The following is a 23,925-nucleotide window of genomic DNA, read 5'->3' as shown; positions in this document are numbered from 1 at the left end:
TGTGGTGATAGAAAAAAAAAAAATGGACATACTGAGTAAACAGAGATCAATGCAAATTGAAGTTTAGAGTCTCAACCTAAGATGTCTGGCTATTAATACTGGTGTGCAGGCCCACCTGGGCAGTGACAGTCGGAAAGAGTTGGCGACGATGTGGGTTCTCAACAGCGCTAGTGAGAGTTTCAGGCGGGCAAAGCTTCCTGGGCCCTCCGTGTTACCACGGAGAAATGCTCTAACGACCCCATTTCTAGAAGTTTATCCTAAGGAAGCAGACAAGGGCACAAACAGCTGTGTGCAAAGATGCCCGCTGAACAGCTATTTTACAAGATCGGCAAACGTCCCACCACGAGGGCTGGGTTTAATGACGCACAACACAGCCTTAGAACAGAATAGAAGGCGGCTATTAAAAGTGACAAACGCAGACAGACAGACCAGACAACACAAAAAGGACTAGACAGAAACACACACACACTCACACAAAAACATGCCCACACTATTTAGTAACAAAAAACACTTTACAAAACAGCTGTACAGTACGATCCATTGCCATTTCAAAAAATGCACTTACGCAGACAAACCATCTAGAAAAACACACATCCAACCATTAACTGTAGTTCATTACCTCTGGAGAGGATGACGGGAGAGTTTAGGGGGAGTAGAAAAAAGGACTATTGCTTTTCAATGAGTACACTTCTGGACTGTTAATATTTCAAGCCGCAAATAATCAGAGGCTAAATGTGCAATTTTTTAGTGAACTGATAAAAAAATAAGTGTGCTTGGAAACAATGCACAAATAAATATACACATTAAAAACGGACCATTCAGCTTTCAAACACAGACCTGTGCTGCCCGCAATGAGCTATCTGTGTAGAGAAATGATGTGGAATAAAATCCCCAGCACCGCTAACTCTGGGTGATGGGATTATCTCTGGGTGATGGGATGATTTTTATTTGTTTTGCTTATCTGCATTTTCAGACATTTCTACAATGAACCTGAATTACTTTTTTAATTAGAAAAGCAAATGAGAAAAGTTAAAGAAAGAGAAAGGAATGAATGCAATCACCCAGGGGTTTGAGAAGGATCAGCTGTGCATTAGAGAAATCGGCACTGAGAACTCAAAAGACGCCAAATTCAAGCACCCAGCTAATCCTGGGGAAATTATATTTTGTCTTTAATGCTTGCCGAGCGCTTAAAACATATTTTCACGATGGTGCTTCCGCTCTGAGTCGGGGTGGGGAAGTATACTTTCTATACTTACTGCAGGAGAAATACTTTGTGCGTATTCATTAGAGGGATATTAGCAAGCATTTGCTAGGTGCCAGCCGCTACGCTGCGTGTAGGACGGCCACGGACAGCAGAAGCAGAAGGGGCCAGGACATTCCAGACTGAGGGACCCGTACACGCAGAGGCTGTTTGGTGGGGCTGTGATGGCACCTTGGAGGGTGTTATGCTTGAATTGTATCCCCCCCAAAAAAAGATGTGTTGGGATCCTAACCCCCAGAATCCGTGAGCGTGAATTTATTTGGAAAACCAGGGTCTTTGTGGAAGTCCTCACGTTAAGATGAGGTCATTAGGGTGGGTCTTAATCCAACATGACTGTGTTTTTACAAAAAGGGAAAATTTGGATACAACACCCACAAGAAGGCCGAGATCGGGATGAAACATCTAATGACCCAAGGAACGCTAAAAATTACCAGCAAGCCACCAGGAGCTGGGGGAGAGCCTGGAACAGATTCCCGCTCAGAGCCTCAGAAGGAACCGGCCCTGCAGACACCTTGATCTGGGACTTCTGGCCTCCAGAACTATGAAGACATAAATGGCTGTTGTTTAAGGTACTAGTTAAGGTAGCCCCAAGAAATTAACACAGAGGGTCTGGGAGAAGGCCAGGATGGCTGGGGCTGGGGCTGTTTTGGCTGTGGGATGGGCATTCCTTGTTAGACAAACACGCTTTGTTCACACGGCCCACCGGGGATCAGAAAGCTGGCTGAAAATGACACCAGACAAAGGGTCTTTCAGCCCAGAACACAGCTTACCTGGGTCTCTAGTTCCGTCACCTCCAAATTCAGCTTGTTCAGGTGCTTGTTCACAAACGTGATGAGAGACTGCAAAGCAAAGAGACACAGGAACCGTGAGCAAGAGATTCAGCTCCCACGTTGGGGGACAGATGTGACATTTGCCATCACTGGCTTTATGAAACGCTTCCATAATCTCCTCTGTTTGCTAAAATAAAATGCTCGTGTTTAAAACGAAATGTTCTTACAATAACCCTTGGTTTTAATGGGATAATGCCTAAATCTATCCCAGCTGGAGAAGAAACGTACATGTCTGTCCCCCAGCCCACGTGCACACACGTGACCCACACACATACCGTATTTAACAACCCTACAGAAGAATGATCAGTGCCCTCAAGAAGGCTATAACTGTCAGGGGGAGATAAATGCTTAAATGTAGGCTAGATGTAACCTTGAACTACAAAAGATTGAGAGAGAAAGGCTGCCTGGGGCCACACCCATCACAGTGTCCGTAAAGGAAGAAACGCCAGAGATTTTCTGAGCCCTGGTTTATATGTACATAGGGCCACTGGCTTCTCCTCTCTGGCAAAAGTTTAAAGCTTGCCACGTGTAACTCTTCTCGGTAATCAAACCCAACTTTCATGGAAACTCAACACCAACCCCACCTCTGCCTACCCTGGACATGATGTCATCCCTTTTTCATTCCACCCAAATCTACCATGTGCCAGGCACTCTGCTTCGTGCTAGAGACACGAGACAGTAACTAAGACAGAGCCCCGCCCTGAAGAATCTGAGGCACAATTCTCCATATACACACCCAGTGGAGGCCACGGAGAATCGAGAGAGACAGCAAAGCCTGTGAAACACACCATGTCGGGGCGGGGCGGGGGGTGTTGATGAGAAGTGTGTGGGTCCCTGGAAGATGTGGCGCGGGGGGGTAGCATTTGAGCTGCGGGTGAGCCAAGTGGGAGATGAGAGCGTGGGGAGAGGGCGGAGCAGCTGTACACACGTGCGAACCCTCCGGCATCTTCCGACTGGGGCTGGATGTGGGTGGGATGGGAGAGAGTTGGAGGGACCTGGCGAGGTGGACGGGAGCCCCGAACACAACAATTCCCAGTGTGGGAGTGGGAAAGGGCCAGACTGGAAGCAGGACACTGTCGGGAAACTAAAGGATTTTGTCTTGGTCATTGCTGGGGTCCCCCCCAGCAATCCTTTTCAAAGAATAAATTAGCGTCAGATCTACCGAAAGACAACATTACTCCACATCACATTCAATACCACCTAGCAACTATCTACTTCGAGCCGGGCCCTCGCTCAGGGTGGTCGCATTGTATTCTCACAGCGGCTGCCTCTGTCCTGACAGATGGGAAACCTGCCGCGAGGGGTTATAATCTGCCCAGGTCACACAGCTGATAAGTGGCGGGAGGCGGGGAGGGGGGATCGTGGCAGATATGACTCCTCTTCTTGTGCCTCCACTGAATGCGTTCCGTCAGGGTTCTGGGGGTCGGATGTGGCCGGGGGTGGGTCGGGGGCAATGCTCTGAGGCCCCAGGGTATGTCGCTCATGACCTGAGAATGCTAAGACGGCCCCGCCCCAGAAGGACCATTGGGATGGTTCTGCCAGCCTTTTGCAAAGTGCTTCAAGAACTAACAACCTCACTGTCCCAGCCTGGACCAACATTTTCCAAACGTGGGTTCCATGGGAATTTAATATGTTCTATCCCCAAATAAATAAACTGATCTCACTACGGACAAACACGCTTGGAAAATGCTTCCTACCAAGCCCCCTCTTGGAGAATTGCAAAGCATGTCAGCCTATTAAAGGCTCCGAGAAGTCCTGCATTAAGAAACCTGTGCGGGGAAACTGTCCAAGACAGAGAGCTCCCTCCCCAGGGTTAAGGGCTCAGATTTTACAGGCTCAGATCCATCCCACCGCTGCCTTCCTGAATGGGAGGTCTACAGATGCTCAGATAACTCGATGTGCAGGGAGTGTTGATTCCTCTGGAGGGAGAGCAAGGCTTCTGGGCAGATCCCCTTGGAAGCTCGCTATTCCCCAGCCCGACTCCGGAGCCTCGTTCGCACGGTTTTGTCCATCCGTAGACTGACCAGCAGGCTGCCTGGGCTGAGGAAGGGCCTCCCCTTTGTGCTCCTGCCTGGGAGAGAGACGCGCCAAATGCAGCTCAGAACAGCTCTGCTAGCAACGCCTGCTTGTTTACCAGGCACGTCGTGAATGCAGCTTCAATGTAACGAGACCAGCACGAGCCAGCGAGCTGACACGCTGAAAAACATTTCCACGTTGAAAAAAAGCCTTGATTCGGAATGAACCGCCACTGGTGCTGGTGGGGTAATTCACTCCACAGCAGCGGGGTGGGTGGGCAGGAAGATACCCAGAAGCAGAGACGCTGAGTTAAAAGGTGCTAATTTTATGCACTGCAGTTACGCTTTTGAATAATTACACTTCAATCCATGTGGCAAACATTTCAGAGATTTCAAACATTTTCCCACCTTCTTCCCTGCGTGGAGTTCACGCTGTAAGAAAAGCCCAGAGACAGAGGGAAACACAGCCCGATGGAGAGCTCACCTTCTTCACGACACTGAGCTTGTCCGGGGCGTGGTCGAAGAGCGTGTCAAAGGCGTCCCGCTCTGCAGAGACACAGAGAAGGGTTTAAGGAGACACGGGTGCTGCTCTAATCCCCGCCCAGCCCGGGGACCAGGCAGCTTCTAATCCCTCAGATGTTCAGCCTGCCTAGAATCCTTTGCATTCCTGCCAGAACCGAGGGGCGGGTGCTGATGGGGAGCAAAATCAAGGAAAAGATGCTTTGAAGGGTCCTTCTAACTTGGTTTCTATCTTTCAACCTACAATACGGGGGTAGCGTTTGGACAGCCGCCCCCATCACATCCTAGGACTTGAGGCGCCCTTGCCTCTCTCCCTTTCCCCACACGCCTTGTCTTATTGGTAAATCTTATCAATAAATCTGACCACCTCCCCCGCTGGTCATGGCTGCCACCCCCATACAAGCCCCATCTCCCCTCACGGCGGGGGGGGGCAGCTACAACTTCCTGCTTAATTGGTCTTCCCCCTACACGCCCAGCCCCTCCCATCCATTCTCCCTTGCAGGCACAGTGAGCCCCTTAAAGTGTAAACTGGATCATTTCTTGTCCCTCCCCATCCCTGCCCTGACTAAAACTCTCCACCGGCGTCTCATCACTCTTAGAATAAAATTCACTCTCCCTCTCATGGGTCCACAGGGTCCAGTGAGCTCAGCATCACCTCCCCCCACAACACACTCGCCCTCCCTGACCTCACTCTACCCACCAGTTTCCCCCTGCTCCTCCATCACACGCCCACCACAGGGCCTTTGCACCTGCTGTTTACCAGCCTCACCTCCATAGGTTGCTCTGAGATGTCACCTCCTCTGAGGGACCTTCCAGGACCATCTGCTTCTAAAAGAGCACCCCACTTCTGCTATCTGTCCTCTTACCCGGTGCAATTTTCATAGCACCTGTTCGCTACTTGAGAACACACTTTATTTTTCTTTATCTGCTGGACTGTCAGCTCTTTGCAGGCCGGATCACCGCCTCACTTGTTCCCTGCACTGTCACCAGCCCCAGAACAGCGAAGGGCCCACAGCCAGGGCTCAGAACAAAGGAAAGAGCCAAGAAATCCTGCTCAGAAACCCTCTCCAGCTGTTCTCCCCGGGGTGTCCGCCTCTGCTGGAACATCTGCAGGGCCTGAAGTGACCCGTTCCACCATGTCCCAGGGACCTTCCTTCTGCCAGGGACCCCGACCCACTCTAACTGCCACTCGTGGGCCCAACCATGTCTTCCAAATTAACACAGGATCAGCCCCTTCGCTTTCAGTTGTGAGGTCACCGGAGGCCGAGGCATCTGGACAAGACAGGAGCAGGGCTGGCTGGGGGCCGGGGGCCCGGTTCTAGACAGACGCTGCCATGGCAGGTCATATGGGGGCAGAGCCCACTGTACCCTGGAGCCCAGGCAGGAGGGCTGAGGTCTCCAGGGTGGATACAGGACCGTGGGGAGTCGCTGCCAGGCCCAAGGGGCTGGGGGAGGAGGGGATCTGGAAGGCCCTGGCGCCCCCACTCCTGTCCTCAAGGAGCCATCCATCCCCCCAAGCTGCCTGGGGGTGGTATACGCTCAGAGGACCTCGGCCAGCAGAGACGCCCTCTATTACTTGCTGGGGCTTGGACCCAAACACTAGCATGGAGTGCTGGGGCGCTGGGGTAGGAAGACCCCTCCATGTGTCTGGAGGGGGCTGGAGCCCAGAACCAGAGATAACCCAGGGCCTGCTTCAGGACCACGCTGCCTGACCCGGGGAGAGGGGTGTGGGGAGAAATGACAAAGAGGAGGCAGGTCGGAACTGGGTGAGCCGGAGCTGGGGCTTCTGGAGGAGGCATCCCAGCCATTCCCCCGAGGCTGCCCCAAAAGGCAGGCACTCAGCATCCGCAGGCCAGGGCCCCGGGAGGCGGCTCACGCCCTCGTCCAGCCCAGACCAGGCATCGTCCTCCCCGGCCTTGGGGGCGGGCGGCAGGAAGGAAGGTGAGAGGCAAAGAGGAAGGCGTGTGTGTGGTGTGTACACACACGTGTACACATGGGTGGGGAGTGCGTTTGGGGGAGGGGTACGCCACTTCTTTCACCTAAAGGCCAACAGCGACCAAGAGGCCCGGCCCCGCAGAATTCCCTCATCCAGCTTGTCTACCGCAGCAGCTGTAAATTATTTTTATAGTCATCTAAGTCAGATTATACTCAAAAAGACAGTCTGCTAGAAGGGGGGGGAGAAAAGCTAAATCTTTACAAAGCAAAACACAAACTTTAAATGCAGCTTAAGAAAACCCCCAGGAGGAGAGCAGCCTTGACGTCAGCCGGGTATATTTAGCTGGGCCACCGCTGGGCTGGCAGAGTCAGGGCGGCAGGGAGCCATCGCAGGGTCTGGAGGGCAGCGCCCCTGCGCCCCGCTCACCTGCGCCCGGGGGATTGGATGGCACCACGGCCGGGCGGTGTGTGTGGCCTTGGGAATGAAAACAGATCCAGCTGAGAGCCTGGTGCCCGTGACTTAGGCAAAGCGCCTCCCGCCATAAGGCCGGAGTGAAAACAGTCCCAAGGCTCACCGTCAGTGTAAGAATCAAGCAAGACGGTGACTAAAGGGCCAAGCCACTGCCTGGCAGGTGTGTCACTGATGCTCAGTTCACTGATGCCTTCTCATCCTACCCTGCGGTCACGGGGATGAACGGAGCAATCCCGCCCCCGGGAGGGGCACAGGCTGGGGGAGACAGTACAAAAGCACGGGTACCAAAAAGGCCAGAAAGATGCAGAAAGCGGCCAAATCAGCCAGGGGCCCCCAGTGGCTACCCAAGTTCAACTTTCAGGGACGCTTACTTTACTCCAAATAAAGTGGTTTTTGATTGAGTCAACATTTTTTAAATTGGAAGATCTGTCCAAAAGTTCTGAATTTCTGGACTCTCTTAAAGAAATGGAAGCTGAGGCAACAGTGAACCTTCTTCCCCCCCACCCCAGATCAACGAGCCGCCCGTGGAAGTGGGGGCACAGACTCCCCCGTTTGCCCCAGACCCCAGAACTCCGCACCGCCCACAACACGGAGGCTGAGGGGCAGCCCTTGATCATTCGATATTCCAGCCACTTCCCTCTTCCGTGTGACCGGCCTGCTCTCTGAGGCACCCGAGCTTGGGGACGTGGACACAGCCCTGGGGTCAGAGGAAGGCTTCACACGGGAGCCGCGACGTTTGAGCCGGGGCTCGCTGGGGCAAGAGGAGGAGCAAGGGCGTCCCAGGCAGAGGGAGCAGAAAGCCAAGAGTGGGTTCCAGAGGGTGAGGCCCGGGGGGGAGGCTAAGAGGGCTGGGTCCATCGGGAGGGTGAGGAGCTGTGGAGGGTGGTGACAAGGAATGGCGTGATCCAGCTGCAGTGTTAGCAGAAATGGGGAGATGTGATGGGGAGAGACCAGGGGCTACAAGGAGACCAGGAAGAAGAGGAAGAAAGCTTCTCCTCTCTTCTCCCCAACTTCCTGAAGCCCGGGAGGGGGAGGGGCGCCTGCGGAGGAGAGGCAGCCAGCAAGCCCGTTGCCATGGAGATCGGGCTGCAGCTCCCCAGCTCCCCTGGGGAGAGAAGGGCCTCCCATCCACCTCAGCCAGGACAGTGATGCCAGCAGGAGGCGGGGAGGGGGAGGGGGGCTCCTGGGGGAGGTGCAGAGTGGACCCCCCCATCCCCCACTCAGAGTGCTAAAGTGAGAAACCGAGGCCGAGAGCTCGGCTCCTAGTGAAGCTACCGGACCCCCCAACCCCTGCCCCGGGCAGACATTAGCCAAGCAAAGAGGGTCTGCCTGTTGTTCTGGAAGCTCCTGGAATGTGTGCGGCCCAGGGCTGGGGATGCACTCGGGGGAAGATGTGCTCCAGCCCACAGGATGCTTACAGCTCAAGGGCCACATGTGAAGGGAAAGAGCGAAGGGCCAAGCGAGGGTCCCCGACTGTCCAGACCCCCTGAGTCTGGCAGGCAGGGTGCAAAGCAAAGTGCTCCCAGTGAGCAAAGAGATGAATAAAGAAACAATTAAGCAGGTGGGCGGGGGGTGGCAAGCCAGGGGACGGATGGTGATTCAGGCCGGGGGCTCAGGGAGGGCCTCCCTGGTAAGTGGAGCTGGAGGAGCTGAGGGAGTGAGCCATGGAGGGATCTAGAGGGAGAGCATTTCAGGCCGAGGCTACTGAGAGTGCAAAAGCTGGAAGGGGGGGCTTCCCTGGTGGCGCAGCGGTCCAGGAAGATGCCACATGCTGCGGAGCAACTAAGCCCTCGTGCCACAACTACTGAAGCCCGCGCGCCTAGAGCCCATGCTCCACAACAAGAGAAGCCACTGCAATGAGAAGCCCGCGCACCGCAACGAAGAGGAGCCCCCACTCGCCGCAACTAGAGGAAGCCCACGTGCAGCAATGAAGACCCAACGCAGCCAAAAATAAATAAAATAAAATAAAGAAATTAAAAAAAAAAAAAAGCTGGAAGAGGGAGCCCCGGGGTGCTGTTGTGGGTGACAGACGTGCAGGGGGAGCGAGGAGGCCAGAGAGGAGGGGTGGTCTAAGGGGGTCTGGGACCCGGCAAGGGCTGTGGCTTTAGCTTACGGCAAGCTGGGGGCAGTGAGAAGACTGAGGGGTGCAGAGGAACCAACTCGAGGGACCATCGGGGGACCAGTACCCCGGAGGGAAGTGATGGGGTCCGACCTCAACCTCGGCAGGGCCGTGGGGCACTGGGGGCCCCGAAGGCTGCCGCGGGAGAAGGGCCAGCGGAAGCTGCCACATGCCTGGGTAACCAGGAGGCCTCGGGGCCTGTGTCAGCAGAAGCCGAAACTGGGGGCAGATGAGTTGCCTGTCACCCACTAATTGCCTGTTTGCATTTCACGAGCATGGGCGGCCTCGAAAGACTCCAGACTCCTCGGCCTCTCAGGGTGTCACGGCCCCCGATGCTCGGCCATCTCCGCTGGCTCTCAGAAAGAGCCACCACCCCGTCCACCAGACCCTCAGGGGCCCCTTCTCAGGGCGGCCAGGGCCTTCCTGGCCGAGCTTCTGCCCCTCTGCACGGGAGGCCGCACATAGACCCCAGCTGGACTGAGTCTCCCCGAGCCCCCCAAGCCTCAGACCAGGCCCATGCCGCCCACGGAAGTGAAAACACACAGAAGACGAAGCAACACTTAAAGGTGCTCCAAGGGCCCCGCTCAAGTCAACTCTGGGCCTCGACAGGCCCATGGGCTCTGAGCCCCTCCGTGCAGAAAGGACAGGGAAGCGACGGAAGGGTGCTCTGCGCCCCCCTCCCAACGGGCCCCCACCCAGACCCAGGGCAGGGCCAGGCTGCCCACATCGCCCACTCTGTACACCCCATGCCGCCCTGAGAGCTACCCTCCCCACCCTGTCTGCGCCCTCAGCAACTGGACACAGGAGGGTTCCTTTCCTCTCCCTTTTTAAATGTTTTTTAATAATAGACATTAAAAAGAACTGAATTGCTACTTTAAAAAAATAGTGAAGACTGAATTTGCCCAGCACGGCTCAAGAACTACTTAAGAAAGCTTAAGGACATGTAATTGCTGCATTTTCTCTGGTTCAAGACCTTTGAGAACTAAAGAGCCGCATCCCCTCTTTGTACACGAGGGGCAGCGGTGCCATCCGTCCCCATCATCGCCATGAGGTCACAGAAGCCCCGTGGCCAAGCCCGTGGGTGCCTCTGGGGTGCACCCCTCACCCCGAGGCCCCCGCAGCTAGGGACCAGCTCCGGCTGGCAGGCTCACAAGGCACGGGGGGAAACTTCTGTTTGGTTTCCACTTTTCCTTCTAACAGCCGCGCTCCCCTCTCTGCTCCCTGGAGAACACGGTATCTGGGGGGGTTGAGGGCTTCTTGTTTTGAAATATTCCCCAAAGCGGTGAGCCTGGCTCAGGCTGCTTCTTGCTGCAGCCAAAAGCTTGGGGCTCCCCATCCCTAAGGGCCTATACACTGCCACAAGCTGCCCCTTTATTTGCCATGCCTCGCTGAGATGAAGATGGGGTCGTGGGTCTTTTAACAGGGCAGGGAACAGTTCTTTGGGAACAGCAAGAGTTTATTATTACTAACAGTAACAGTCATAGAGAAACTAACACGAATAGAGAGAGAGTCGGGCCCTGGGCCAAAGAGAGTGAACATTTATTGTCTCACAAAATCCTCTCAACAACCCCAAGGTCCCATCTCACAGATGGGGAACAGAGAGGTGAAGGAGCAGGCCAAAGGTCACCCAGCTGGGACCACAGCCAAGGCTGCCTGACTCTAAGGTCTGTTAAGCTGGAGATTTTAAGGTGGAAAACTATATACGAAAATACATCCCATAAGGAAGCTCCCTCCGGCTAGCTGACTACGCTCTATATTCACTGGGACATCGCCGCCCTCCCTTTTCCCCTGGTTCACTCCCTCCACCGTACTTTGCTTATCCCCGCCCAGGCTCCCACAGCTCTGAGAAGCAAACCACATGCCAAAACCCACCCAGGGCCCTGCTGCCCCTGTGTGACTGCGTGAACCCCGGGGGCTTCCTGGGGCAGCCCCGCAGTGCCCGGCGACCTCAGACTCCCCATCCCCTCTCCCCAGCCCCTGGGTTACTTACCAAACCGACCCATCATCATCCTGCAAACAAGAACAGAGAGAACCATCAGACGGGTTGCTCAGAACCCCGTTTAATAAGCAGCACGGTAGAAGGCGGTGGAGGTGACCGGCAAGTCGGAGAGCTCTACTGCCCAGTCGAAGGGTTGTTTATATAAATGTAAGTCACATTTTGATCAATTCTCTCCCGCTCTAATTACAAACGAGAGGGGCTTATGTGGATTCTAAATGTTTGCACAAGACCCGCGGCAAACTGCCATCATTATTTAAACCACCCCTTTAATGCCATCTGGGGGCTGTTTAATCACGGAAGTGGTTAACGCAGAGAGCATTTTAGCAGAAAACGGGTCTTCTAGCACCGTGAGTTTAAACCTTGAGTTTAAACTTTAAAATACAAGGGTGCAGGTTACCCAGAGGCCCCATTTCTGGGAGTGAGCACGATGTACTGCCAGGGAATCACAAAACTAAAGGATGCTGGAGAACCACAGGCTGGGCCCTGATTCCAGGTGAGAGCTGAAACCACGAAGGACAGGCGGCTGGTTCCTCCTGGAGGATCTGAGATCACGAATGCCCGGCTCCCCTCTGTGTACTAGCGTCCTGAGAGGCAAAGAGACCTTTGCTTGATCCCCAAACCCCTCTAGACTCAAGTTCTTTGCCTCCATATTATTTAACAAATAGTCTCTCGAGCACCTACTATGTACAGGCCACGGAGATACAGAAATAAACACCGCATGGCCCTGCCCGCATGACGCCTGATGGTGAGAGAGACTCATGAGCCCACATTTCCACACAGCCCGCGTGCACCAGAAATGTGACATACAGCAGATGCTATAGGAACTAAAAGGAAGGCAGCCACTCCTGCTTGGCAAACAGGGAGGGCTTCCTGGAGGAGGTGACCCATAGGACAGAGCAAACCTGGAGCCTGGGAGACCAGGCAGGAGGCTGGTCGGCCTCTGCTGGAAACCTCTCTCCACTCTGACTTCGGGGTGCTCCCCTGCCCCCGAAATTTCCTGAGGGTCACACGGCACTTCCCACAAGGCCCCTGGGCTGGGTTTCACATTTCTACAGACACGACCTCTCTTGACAGCTAGACCGCCAGCCCTCAAGGAGGGGAACTGCGTCCTCTCAGCCTCTGGGCGTCCAAGCAGGCCCTGTGGGTGCCGGGTGCTGCTGTGAATCGTTGAGGCCACGCTCCGAGGGGCCGGCTCTGGTGACAGAGCTCATACTGTCCCCCGCCGCCCTCTCAGGGCTCCCTCAACCTCTGCGAGACCGGGAAAGCCAAGCACAGCCTCTTCCCATTGCTGCACACCCCCCAACATGCCCCCCACCACGGGCCTGGCCGTTGCCCCCTTCGGTGGGCCATCTGCCTTCCCCCTCCCATCCAGGGTGACCACTGACTTGCTCTGACCCACAGAGGGTGAGGACACAGCATGCGGGGGTCCAGGGACCTGCAGCTGCCCCCTCACTCTCTGGGGACCCTGAGGGCACCAGGGAGGAAGTCCAAATCTGTGAGGACGAGAGACAGGGAGGGACAGTGGCCCCCACCGGCCAGCACCACCCACCAGACTGCTGACCCCCTGTCAGCAAATAAAATGACCGTTGTTTTAAGCCCCTTGGGTTGGGTGGTTTGTCACACAGTGATGGATAACTAAGATGCCAGCCCACCCCTGACTCCCCCACGCCACCCTCCTCCCGCTCCTGAACGGGCCGAGCGGGCTGCCCGAGGCCCCCCGTGCCAGGCTCAGCATCACGTCTCCAACCCCCTCCCGTGGGCCTGGAACAGATGTGCACACGCGTCAGGCCGCACGCCAGGCCGCACGTCTCTCCCATCTACCTGACAGCTCCCACGCCGGGAGCGGTTTCCTGTGTCAGCTCGCTTTTTGAAAGACCATACATGAATTCATGACACAGTAATTAATCACTCCGTGAACTGAGCAGGTGGGTGACCTGAGACGATCAATTTTTAATGCTCTGTTTCATCTGAAACAGGTTTAGTCGGGAGGCACAAAGGCGGTGAATTTTAAGGATACCTCACAGGGTATATGCCTCCTAAAAACCACACACAAAATAGAGCCATTTGATTTGCTATTTTCAACAGATCTGAAGCCTTTTAGACTTCTTAAAAATTGCCCTCTGGCCTCCTCTAAGAGGCAAGGGATGGCTCAGGACTATCTCAAAGGAAGATTCTAGTTTAGAGGCATGGCTCCCTCCCTCTGATGGGGCTAAGACAGACGGCTAAATAAATCAGGACAACAGGTCCCTTGGAACATTCTAAACACCTCTCCCCCATCCCCTCTCTCAACATTCTTAAAGCTCACCTTCCAAAATAAGGAATGGCAGTCCAAAGTCTTTGGAGAATAACTTAGTTCCAACATTAAAAACTTTGAAGTGTTTAGCATACCTACCATATGAATGTTCACTGTTTTAAATTTCCCCTCATCCTTTTCTTCCTTATAAGAGATTTTGAATGTGCTCAGTTATATTTTTCTTTGTTTATTATTCCCTGTCTCTTTCCAGAAAAGATTTCAGGCAGCGTAAGTAAGTTCCAATTCCTATGTCACACATATTTGCTCATTTTTCTATTTGAGAAGAAATAAAAGATCTAGAATTTCTCATTTAAATACCAAACCAAACTGCTATCTTGCCCTTCCTCAGCAAAACAAAAACACAAAAACAAAACAAACTTTGAAGAAAGTGCACGGAGGATAGAAAGCTAGGGTGGACGCTTGCGATAAAATCCCATCTCAAGGTCAAGGGACATGGAGGGGAGAATGGCCCCCCGTGTGTGCGGGTCCCCGGCTGGAGCAGGGCCTGAGGGCAGAGCAGTGGGTCCACTTACTCGGTGGTCGTGGTCAGCTCCTCCGTGACGTGGTTGGAGTGCAGCAGGCCTTCCCGCTTCTGAAAACCCCAAAATGAACAAATAAATCAACACCTGGGCAGACAGACGGAGCAGAAGGGCAGCTGAGGCCGTGTACAGATGGCCCCGGGGCGGGGAGACCAGCTCGGGGACAACAGAGAACCAAACAAAGGTTCGGCACCACACCTGAGCTATGCTCGGGGGGGTGGACTGCAAGGGACCACACGGGTGACCCTCTGGTGGCTGGAACCTGCCCCAGCCCCCCAGCCCCTGCTCTCCTGCTCTCTGAGAGCTGGCAGCTGTGGGAGGTCTCAGGAGAAACATCCCCGCTCCCAAAGTACTCCTCGACGCCCTGCAGCTGGGAAAGGCGAAGAGCGTGCAGGGACATACGTAACACGAGGGAGGCATCGGATGAAATAACACACGTGCACTGGGTTGAACAGGTTCCCCCCGGAAGTCACGTCCATTCAGAACCTCAGAATGGGACCTCATTTGGCAATAGGGTCTTCGCACATGTAATGAGTTCAGATAAGGTCCTAAAGGACTAGGGTGGGTCCTCTCCAATGACTGGTGTCCTTAGAAGAAGAGAAAATAGAGATATAGGAACATGGACCAGAGGGAAGAGGCCACGTGATGATGAAGGCAGAGACCGGAAGGATGTGTCCACAAGCCCAGGACAGCCGAGGGTGCCAGCAGCCGGCAGAAGCTGGAAGAGGGAAGGAAGGACCCTCCTCTAGAGCCTGCAGAGGGACCCTGTCGATTCCCTGATTCTGACTTCAGGCCTCTATTATGTGAGAGGACAAACATCTGTTGTTTTAAGCCACCCAGTTTGTGGGATTTTGTTACAGCAGCCCTAGGACACTAACACGGTGTGTGACACACCCGTCCCAGAGCCCGGTAGGTACGGAGAGGCAACGATGGCGGGGGAGAGGAAGGAGGCGGTGGTGGTGTGCCCCGGACCTCAGGGTGGAGCGCGGCAGCCTGCTAACCCAACCGCCACCGTGAGCCCCTACTTGAATGCCTCAAGGGACGGGGGAGCTCACTACCTGATGGGCAGCCCACCTGGATGCCTCCCGAGATCCAAGATCCCCAAGCTTTCCGGAGCTCGGCCTCCCAGGGAACGCTCACCACTGGTTCTAGTGAAGGAAGAGTAGCCAGGCGTCGGGGGCCGTCAGCTTTCCCACGGCCTCACCCTGGCTGACTCTCAGAAGCACCCACGGGGGACAGTGGCGGGGGAGGCCCAGAGACATTCGATCCACTTATCCACACATCAGATGTGCATCAGGCACCCACTAGACACCGGGCCCAGGGCTGGGTATGGGGCAGACGAGGCTGAATATTTTAAATTTATTTATTTATTTTTGGCTGCGTTGGGTCTTCGTTGCTGCGTGCAGGCTTTCTCTAGTTGCGGCACGCGGGCTTCTCATTGCGGTGGCTTCTCTCGTTGTGGAGCACTGGTTCTAGGCGCTCGGGCTTCAGTAGTTGTGGCACGTGGACTCAGTAGTTATGGCTCGCGGGCTCTAGAGCGCAGGCTCAGTAGTTGTGGTGCACGGGCTTAGTTGGTCCGCGGCATGTGGGATCTTCCCAGACCAGGGATCGAACCCATGCCCCCTGAATTGGCAGGTGGATTCTTAACCACTGTGCCACCAGGGAAGTCCCAAGGCTGAATATTTTAAAAGTCTGTAGTAGAATCTCAATTTTTTGAGGAAAGCATTGCAGCTCAGGAAAATCAAGTGGTTTCCCAAGGCCACACTGCCAGGTAGCAAACTCGACCCTTCCCTCACTCCGTCCCTCCACGAACTGACACACTTCTTACATCTCCCCATCTCAACTGGATAACCAGGCGTGGAGGGACAGGCCAGGGGCAGCTCTAAGACCTGAGACCAGCCAGACCCTGGGGGCCTCCCCTCCCCGCTTCATCCCACTCTGGGAGTGGCCCAAAGAGTCCTCCTGTGACCTTGGTCAAGGAAGGAAGCGCCAGCAAGTGTTTGCCTGGGCAAGTAGGACGTTCTGCAAACCCCAAAGATTTTCTTGGACCAAAGTGCAGGCCTGAAAGGCAATACCCCGATTACTGAGCTCCAGAGTGTTCCCAGGGCCCAGAGTCTGACGTACGTGGGTTTGGGAACCATATTCTCATGTGTCCTTGGGAAGCCTTTCCCGGCCGACCGTCCTGAGTCCAAGACGAGGGTGGCAGGAATGGTCCCCTGTCCCTGACACCACCACCGACCACAAACACTCCCCTTTAGGAGGCAAACGGGGCCAAACGGCAGGTAACCCTCGCCTGATGCCAGAAAGGAACATTCCTGCCCATCAGTTCGGGGCCAAGCTCCCGGGGTAAACGGAGGGGTCAGACGGCTTCGGAAAACACAGGATCAGCCAGAGCCTTGCAGACCGCAGAGACCACGGGACTGATAAGTTTAAAACCCAGAGGAGAGTGTGGAGCTGGACATGTCCAGGAACAGAAACACGAGAGGCATCCATGGTCCGAGCGTAACCTCAACGCTCTGGCAGAAGCAGCTGATCCTTAGGACCCGAGCCCACTTCACTTTCCTCATCCAGTGTCCCCGGTAACCAGGGCGAGGGGACCAGGGACACAGCAGGTGCTTAATACACGTTTACTGGACGAGACTGCACACACAAAGCCAAGGCAGGATCTGTGCCCCTGAACACAGGGGAAATCGACAAGAAAGGTGTCTCCACCTCCGTCAGAAGGACCCTGGCTCCCAGTTACATTTACAAGTGGAGCAAGAGAATCGACCCTCAAAGACATGACGGGGGATGATGGATGTAACTGGCAGGGAACAGACAGAGGCTGTGATTGGGGTATTGGGGTATCTGTTTCATTCCGCTGGTCTCAGCCCTCTCCAGTGAGTAATAAGCTCATTCAACAGGCTTGAACTCTGGCTACTTGGCTTTGCAGGGAAATGAATGCTCTTTTCCAAAATGTGGAAAAGTAAACCTCCACGTACTCATGCCTTTGCATCTGCCTCTCTTCAAATCAATGCCATTGTTCCTGCGCCATCATTTACTCTGAAGCCAGAGTAAGGCATACATTTCGTCAAGAGGAAAAAAGAGAAAGAAGGTAGCCTCTTAAGGGGAAAAAGAAGAAAGCAGGCAAACTAGAGGAGGAACGAGTGCCGGAGCCTCTGGGGCAGAGCCGCGGGCAAACCGACCGCCGGGCTGGCGATACTTACCCGTACGACCACCACTTGCACGGAGACGTGTTCGGGAAGGCGGATCGGGGCCCGGAAGTGCATGGCCAGGGCCACGAGGAGGTGGAGGGTGGCCACCAGGTTCTTCCCGTGAATCGCTAGTTGGGGAGGGAGGAAGGGGGCTCCTTTAGATCATGAGACAGGAACCCCGAGCCCACGTCCAAAAGGCGGTGAAACCAACAAGGACCTACTGTATAGCATGGGGAACTATACTCAGTATTTTGTAATAACCTATAAGGAAAAAGAACCTGAAAAAAAATATATATATATGTATAACTGAATCACTTTGCTGTACACCTGAAACTAACACAACATTGTAAATCAACTATACTTGAATTTAAAAAGAAAAAGAAGGGGGCGGGAGCGGGGAGGCAATAAAGATGCTGAGTGAACATGAGACCTCAGAGGAAAACCACAGGCAGAACCACAGGCCATGGAAAAACGGAGAAAAGTTGATGAGCAGCCTGTGTGAATTTAGTTCTGGCTTCTAATATTTTCTTTCCTGTTGACCTCAGGTGACTTATGCAGCCACTTTCAAAAGCATGTTGTTTGTAAAAGGAATGAATTGGGTGGTGAGGAGAGGGGATGAGCAGGAACATACAGTCAGCACAAAAGAAGGGAAAAGATCGGGAAAAACAAGTCAGCTGGGCACTTACCCACCACAACAATGTGCATTATTATCTCGGGTGCTTAAAAGTTCTCCCTCTAGGCAATCAACCGTCTACACAGGGAAGGCTATGCAGGACAAACGGTGCTTGGGGGTGTTAGACGTGCCTCCTGCCCCACCCAGGGCCCTGGTTGCCATCCCCTGCCACTAGCTCTTCTCCAGGACGTGGACGGTGATCATCATGCCGTCCAGGGCTTTACTGACTCCCCTCCCCCAGCCCTGCAACCCGGGAGGTGGGCCTGGGTCTGTCCTAGGTCTCGATGCCAAGAAGCCAGGGGTGAACCTGACTGCAGCCTTGGTCTCACCCAAGAACAGGGGCCCTTGGTGGCAGGGAGAACGTCTCAGCCGCTCCTGGCTGCCCTGCCGTGGGGACGGTGCTGGGGAAGGGCAGCAGGACAAAGCCCTTTCCAGCCTGTCCTGGTCAGTGCCTCACTTTTCTGGGTTTACGTCCTGCCTGGAAGTACAGTGATGCCACGTATTCCTAACGCCAGTGCTCTCTGAGCCACACACCGGGGGCCGGCCTGAATCACCTCCTGAGGACCCACCTCGGTGAGTCACCAGTAGCACAGCTCACTGGGTGTTGGTGCCATTGGTATCCGGGGTGGAGGGTCCTTCCAAGAACCCCACAGAGCTGCTTCTGTCTTATAACCCACATCCCCACCCTTCTGCTGGAAGTCTCTCTTGATCCAGAAACGGCGCCTCTCCGCCCTGAAGCTTGGGGAAACCAGAGCACTGCGGGCGCGACCAAGTCCCTTACTGACACACTTCTCCTCTCCTGGCTCCCTCCCTCAGGGCAGGCGTGTGACCGGATTGGATACACGCGCTACCAAACGTAAAACGGATGGCTAGTGGCAAGCGGCCGCATGGCACAGGGAGATCAGCCCAGCGCTCTGTGACCGCCCAGAGGGGTGGGATGCGGGGTGGGAGGGAGACACAAGAGGGAGAGGGTACGGGGATATACGTATGCGTATGGCTGATTTCCTTTGTTGTACAGCGGAAACTAACACACCACTGTAAAGCAATTATACTCCAATAAAGATGTCAAAAAAAAAAAACAACCCACAAGGCCAGACAGGAAGACGAACGACAGGGCAGGAAGCTCAGAGGCCGGGCCCCCCGCTCCCCCTCCCCCATCCTGGCGGCCACTCACAATCCACGGTCCACGGGAGCGCCCGGCCGTGGGGCCGCAGCAGCTCCTGCACCGCCTCGAGCACCGTCTGCAGCTTCTGCTTCTGCCCTATCTCGGACTGGGTCACCTCGGCCACGTTCAGCTTGCAGTCTGCCAGTTTTTCTGCAACAAGAAGGACAAGGGCAAAAGGCAGAGTGTCAGGAAGAGCTGGAGGGGCTCCGGGCCGCCTGGTCAACCGGCTGCATTGAGGTCTCCCCATCCTCTGTGGGGCTGCAAAGTGGAGCCGATCATCACCAACAGCAGGGACCACCAGGAGGCTGAGCCACGGAACTCTGAACTTTCAAGTCACTCCTCCTCCTTAGAAAATCACTCCAGGGGGCTTCCCTGGTGGCGCAGTGGTTGAGAACCCGCCTGCCAATGCAGGGGACAAGGGTTCGAGCCCTGGTCCGAGAAGATCCCACATGCTGTGGAGCAACTAAGCCTGTGTGCCACCAATACTGAGCCTGTGCTCTAGAGCCCGCGAGCCACAACTACTGAGCCCACGTGCCACAACTACTGAAGCCCGCGCGCCTAGAGCCTGTGCTCCGCAACAAGAGAAGCCACTGCAATGAGAAGCCCACACATTGCAACAAAGAGTAGCCCCTGCTCACCGCAACTACAAAAAGCCTGCATGCAGCAACAAAGACCCAACGCAGCCAAAAATAAATAAAAATTTTTTTTTAAAAAAGAAAATCACTCCAGGATGAAAGGGGGGCGGGGAGTTCAAGGATTAAAGTCTGGGCGTCCCACCCAGGAACAGCGTATGCACAGAGAATGAACAAGATGATTCAAGGTGCAGCTGGGAGGTAAGGAGGTGACCTGCGGGGAAGGGACCTCTAGAGGTGAGGAGGCTGGGCCAGTGGGTTCCAGAGGGAAGAGAACTTTGGTGAGAAAACAGAAAGGGCCTCAGGGGTTGCCTCAGCCTCCCTGCGCTCGTACGCTCCCAATTCTTCTTTCTCTAACAGCTGGACCCCACGGTAAGAAGGATTATGAGATATTCAGAGACCTGCGACAATTTTCTCACCAAGAGTGAGCAGGGAGCAATCTGGAGGAGCCGACGAGCACGGTCACATCTGCTCAAGATTCAGTTACTGAAGCTGAACCCCAGCCCCAGCCTGTGCACCTTCACTCCCCGCCCGAGTGGAGCAGGAGGGACGCCTCATCCCACACCCGCTAAGGGGCAGGCGAGGAAGGCTCCCCAGGCGTCCCGCCTATTCATTCATTCCAAGATTTGGGGTTCCCCGATCGATCTCCTCTGCACAACAACAGAAGCCACGTTGCAGGACATGGCGAGATCAGGACCCGGGAGGGTGAGGACAAAGTGCTGGGCACGGAGCCTGACGCCCTGCGAGCCTTTGGCACAGAGCTGCTGCCAGCGGCACTGATGGGAAGGAGGTGGAAGGGCAGTTCAGTCCGGGCTGGGCACAAGTAGGGCTTCCGTTTGGCAGGCGGTCCCCAGCAAAGCTCTGTGTAAGGCGTTTTCTCCGGAGGCCCCTGCCCCTTCAACACTGTCTCCCCCCACCCCCGCCCCTCCCTCGATGAGAAGAACAAGCAGTTTCGATATCCCCCCTTCAGGATCCTCTCATTACACAAAAATATCGGCTGGGCTCAGGGTACTCCAGTCAGTCACTCATTCATTCGCTTACAAAACAGTTACTGAGCACCTACTGTGCGCCAGGCACTGTCCTAGGACCAGACGCAGCACAGACACGAGAGACGGAGCTCTAGTGGGGAGTCAGGCACACCTGAAGAACCTCAGCTTGGGAGGCAGGGAGCGCTCGCGGCAAAACAAAGCAGCTCAACAGAGGATGGAAATGATTCCTGTTTATGCGTTTTGATTTCCCTCCATCTGTATCTAATAGGTCTTAGCTGAATAATCCACAGCTGTCTGCCCATGTGAACCCCCTGAAAATACATAGCAGGTCCCCAGGTGCTCAAAAGCCAGGCACAGGACGGAGCAGGGGCCCCTGGGGAAGGAAGGAGGGTTGCAGAGAGCCAGGTGGTCCTAGAGCCTCGCCTGCTGGGAGAGACGGAGAGCCAGGCACATCTCTGCTGTCCCTGCCACCAGCCAAACCTGGTCGCCATGACACCGGGGGGAGGAGGAGTCATTGATGGAGAAGGGAAGGAAACGGTATCAGCCTGCTATAGCTGCCGTAACAAAGTACCGCAGGGTGGGTGGCTTAAACGGTGGAAATTCGCTTTCTCACAGTCCCGGACATTAGAAGTCCAAGATCAAGGTGTCAGCAGAGTTGGTCTCCCCTGAGGCCTCTCTCCTAGGCTTGTAGACATCCTCACCTGGTCTTCCCTCTGTGTGTGTCTGCATCCTAGTCTCCTCTTTTTTTTTGGCTGCATTGGGTCTTCGTTGCTGCGCGCGGGCTTTCTCTAGTTGTAGTGAGCGGGGGCTACTCTTTGTTGTGGTGTGCAGGCTTCTCACTGCGGTGGCTTCTCTTGTTGTGGAGCACGGGCTCTAGGCGCTTGGGCTTCAGTGGTTGTCGCACGTGGGCTTCGTAGTTGTGGCTCGCAGGCTCTAGAGCACAGGCTCAGTCGTTGTGGCGCACGGGCTTAGTTGCTCCGCAGCATGTGGGATCTTCCCGGACCAGGGCTCGAACCCATGTCCCCTGCATTGGCAGGCGGAGTCTTAACCACTGCGCCACCAGGGAAGCCCTCCTCTTCTTATAAGGGCACCAATCTGACAGGTTGAGGGCCCACCCAGACTTCATTTTAACTTTAAAGACTCTGTCTCCAAATAAAGTCACATCCCGAGGTCTTACGAATTCTGGGGGGGACGCAACTCAGCCAATAACAGAAACCAAGGAGGCTGGCCGTGCCTGGGTGCCGCCTGCGGCTGCGTCTCAGGTAACTCCCCCGGGTGGGAGAGAACGAGGTCCTTGGCCGCCCTCATCACCAGCATCACTCTGCCCGCTGATGGGGCTGCAGGGGCAGCTCAGGGTTTTGGCGTGGCCAGGACCCCTATCTTCCTAGCATGCAAGGAGACAGAGGAAGATGGGGCGGATTCTCAGCAGTGGCTGGAAAACGTGAGTGATGGCCGAATGCGGGGCTGTGAACACTTACTACACAAGGAAGGGCTTGCCTTTCACAAGGAGAAGCGTGTGCCATGAGTCAGAAGCAGGACAACAGCCAGCCCAGGAGCTGCCTCGATGCTCCAGCGTGGGCGTTGTCACTGCCCACAGGTGGCTCACCTGGACAACACTGCAAATGCAGGAGAGTCACACCCCCTGAAACTTGCCCTGGCAGAGGGTCTGGCAGCTGCCCCCGGAATCCGCTCTTAAGGAGAGGGGCACATCTGGGGGCCTACTGGTGACTCACAGCTGGCCAAACCCAGAGGTCTGTGCTCTGTCCTCATCACCCTCACTCCTGCCTTCTCCTCATCCTCTATCCCTCCTGAATGCAGTGCTCCCCCAGCTCCTCCTCCCTCCTGGCTGGACCCTCCAGACGCCTGTGCTGGCCCTTCCTCTGACCACTGACCACCCCCCCGGGCCCAGTCCCCAGACCTCTTCTCTCTACAGATGCACAGAAGTCAGCTTTGGCCTGGCATTCAGCCAAAATCTCCTACTTCGTTTTAGCTTCTGCCTTTGAAAAGTAAAGAGCTGAATGCCTCCATCAGTATCATTCCTGGCAGCCCTGGGCCCCAGGATCACGTGATCACGTAGGTTACTAATGCATCTCATCAGTGTAACAGCATCATTAATACGACCAGGCAAGACCTTGTGATGTTCTGTTAATATCTGGATATTCTCTTCCATTGTTCTCTTCTTCAAACAAAGTGCTATGTCAAAGCACTTGACACACAAGAGACTTCAGAATTGCCTATCTAGGAGTACTTATGCAAGATATTCTAACAGGATGGAACTGCAACTACTTCACAATAAAGAGGCTGCCTGAGCCAAAGTCAGCCTCTTGTTAGACCTCACAGATAACAAAATGGACGTAGCAGGACTCAATGACAACCACAGCCACTGCAGAGCAAGTACCGCATCTGCTGGAGCCAACTGAAGAGGGGACCAAAAGGATGTGCCTTGAGCAGGCAAGGCTTTCTTACAGGGTACCTGCTCTAAGATGCCCCTGACACTCTACTCCAGAGAGGGCACTGGCATCATTTATAGGCGTCTAAGGCTGAGATGCAGATGCACATCCAGAGCCGGTCCTGTGATCCTGAGAGACAGACTTCCACGACCACATCGCTAGATCTAAGCTTAGGGTTACAAGTTTTTCAAGTGACTGGGTGAGTGAAGCCACAGCTGCATGCGACAAGAATCAGAAATAAAAGTGTAAGTGAGCACAACACTCTTTTTTTTTTTTAATAGATTTGTTTTATTTATTTATTTTTGGCTGCGTTGGGTCTTCGTTTTTGCACACGGGCTTTTCTCTAGTTGTGGCGAGCGGGCGCTATTCTTTGTTGCAGTGAGCCGGCTTCTCGTTGCGGTGGCTTCTCTTGTTGCCGAGCACGGGCTCTAGGCGTGCGGGCTTCAGTAGTTGTGGCACGTGGGCTCAGTAGTTGTGGCTTGCGGGTTCGGTAGTTGTGGCTTGCGGGCTCTAGAGCACAGGCTCAGTAGTTGTGGCTCACGGGCTTAGCTGCTCCGCGGCATATGGGATCTTCCCGGACCAGGGCTCGAACCCATGTCCCCTGCATTGGCAGGCGGATTCTTAACCACTGCACCAGCAGGGAAGCCCCAGAGCACAACACTCTTATGTCTGCTTCTGAAAATACTAGAAAGTATCTCCTCTGGGCAGTGAGCAAAGCAGCAGTTCAAAGGACTGTTTCAATAAGCAAGCATCGTCACCAACAGCCAAGTCTTCAAGTCCAAGAGTCAGAGGGAAGCTAGGTCTTTACATAGAGAGGTTGGGAAGCTGATAACCCAGGGC

General features: G+C 54.8%; 1 protein-coding gene across 2 annotated transcripts in view; it reads right to left on the bottom strand.

The window, feature by feature from the left end:
- Window positions 1-23,925, bottom strand: part of PARVB (parvin beta) — a 115,760-nt gene that overhangs the window by 12,666 nt on the left and 79,169 nt on the right. For both annotated transcript variants that reach the window (XM_082350874.1, XM_082350873.1), the window contains exons 5-10: window positions 19,024-19,164; window positions 17,189-17,304; window positions 13,977-14,035; window positions 11,142-11,161; window positions 4,591-4,652; window positions 2,032-2,100 (exon numbers count right to left, since the gene is read on the bottom strand). In XM_082350874.1, the coding sequence (XP_082207000.1) occupies window positions 2,032-2,100; window positions 4,591-4,652; window positions 11,142-11,161; window positions 13,977-14,035; window positions 17,189-17,304; window positions 19,024-19,164 (467 nt within the window). The remainder of the gene's footprint in view (window positions 1-2,031; window positions 2,101-4,590; window positions 4,653-11,141; window positions 11,162-13,976; window positions 14,036-17,188; window positions 17,305-19,023; window positions 19,165-23,925) is intronic.

Source organism: Balaenoptera borealis (genome assembly GCF_965194805.1).
Source record: "Balaenoptera borealis genome assembly, chromosome: 13".
Lineage (NCBI taxonomy): Eukaryota > Metazoa > Chordata > Mammalia > Artiodactyla > Balaenopteridae > Balaenoptera > Balaenoptera borealis.
Note: the sequence above shows the minus strand (reverse complement) of the source record. Positions and strands in the feature narration are given on the sequence as shown.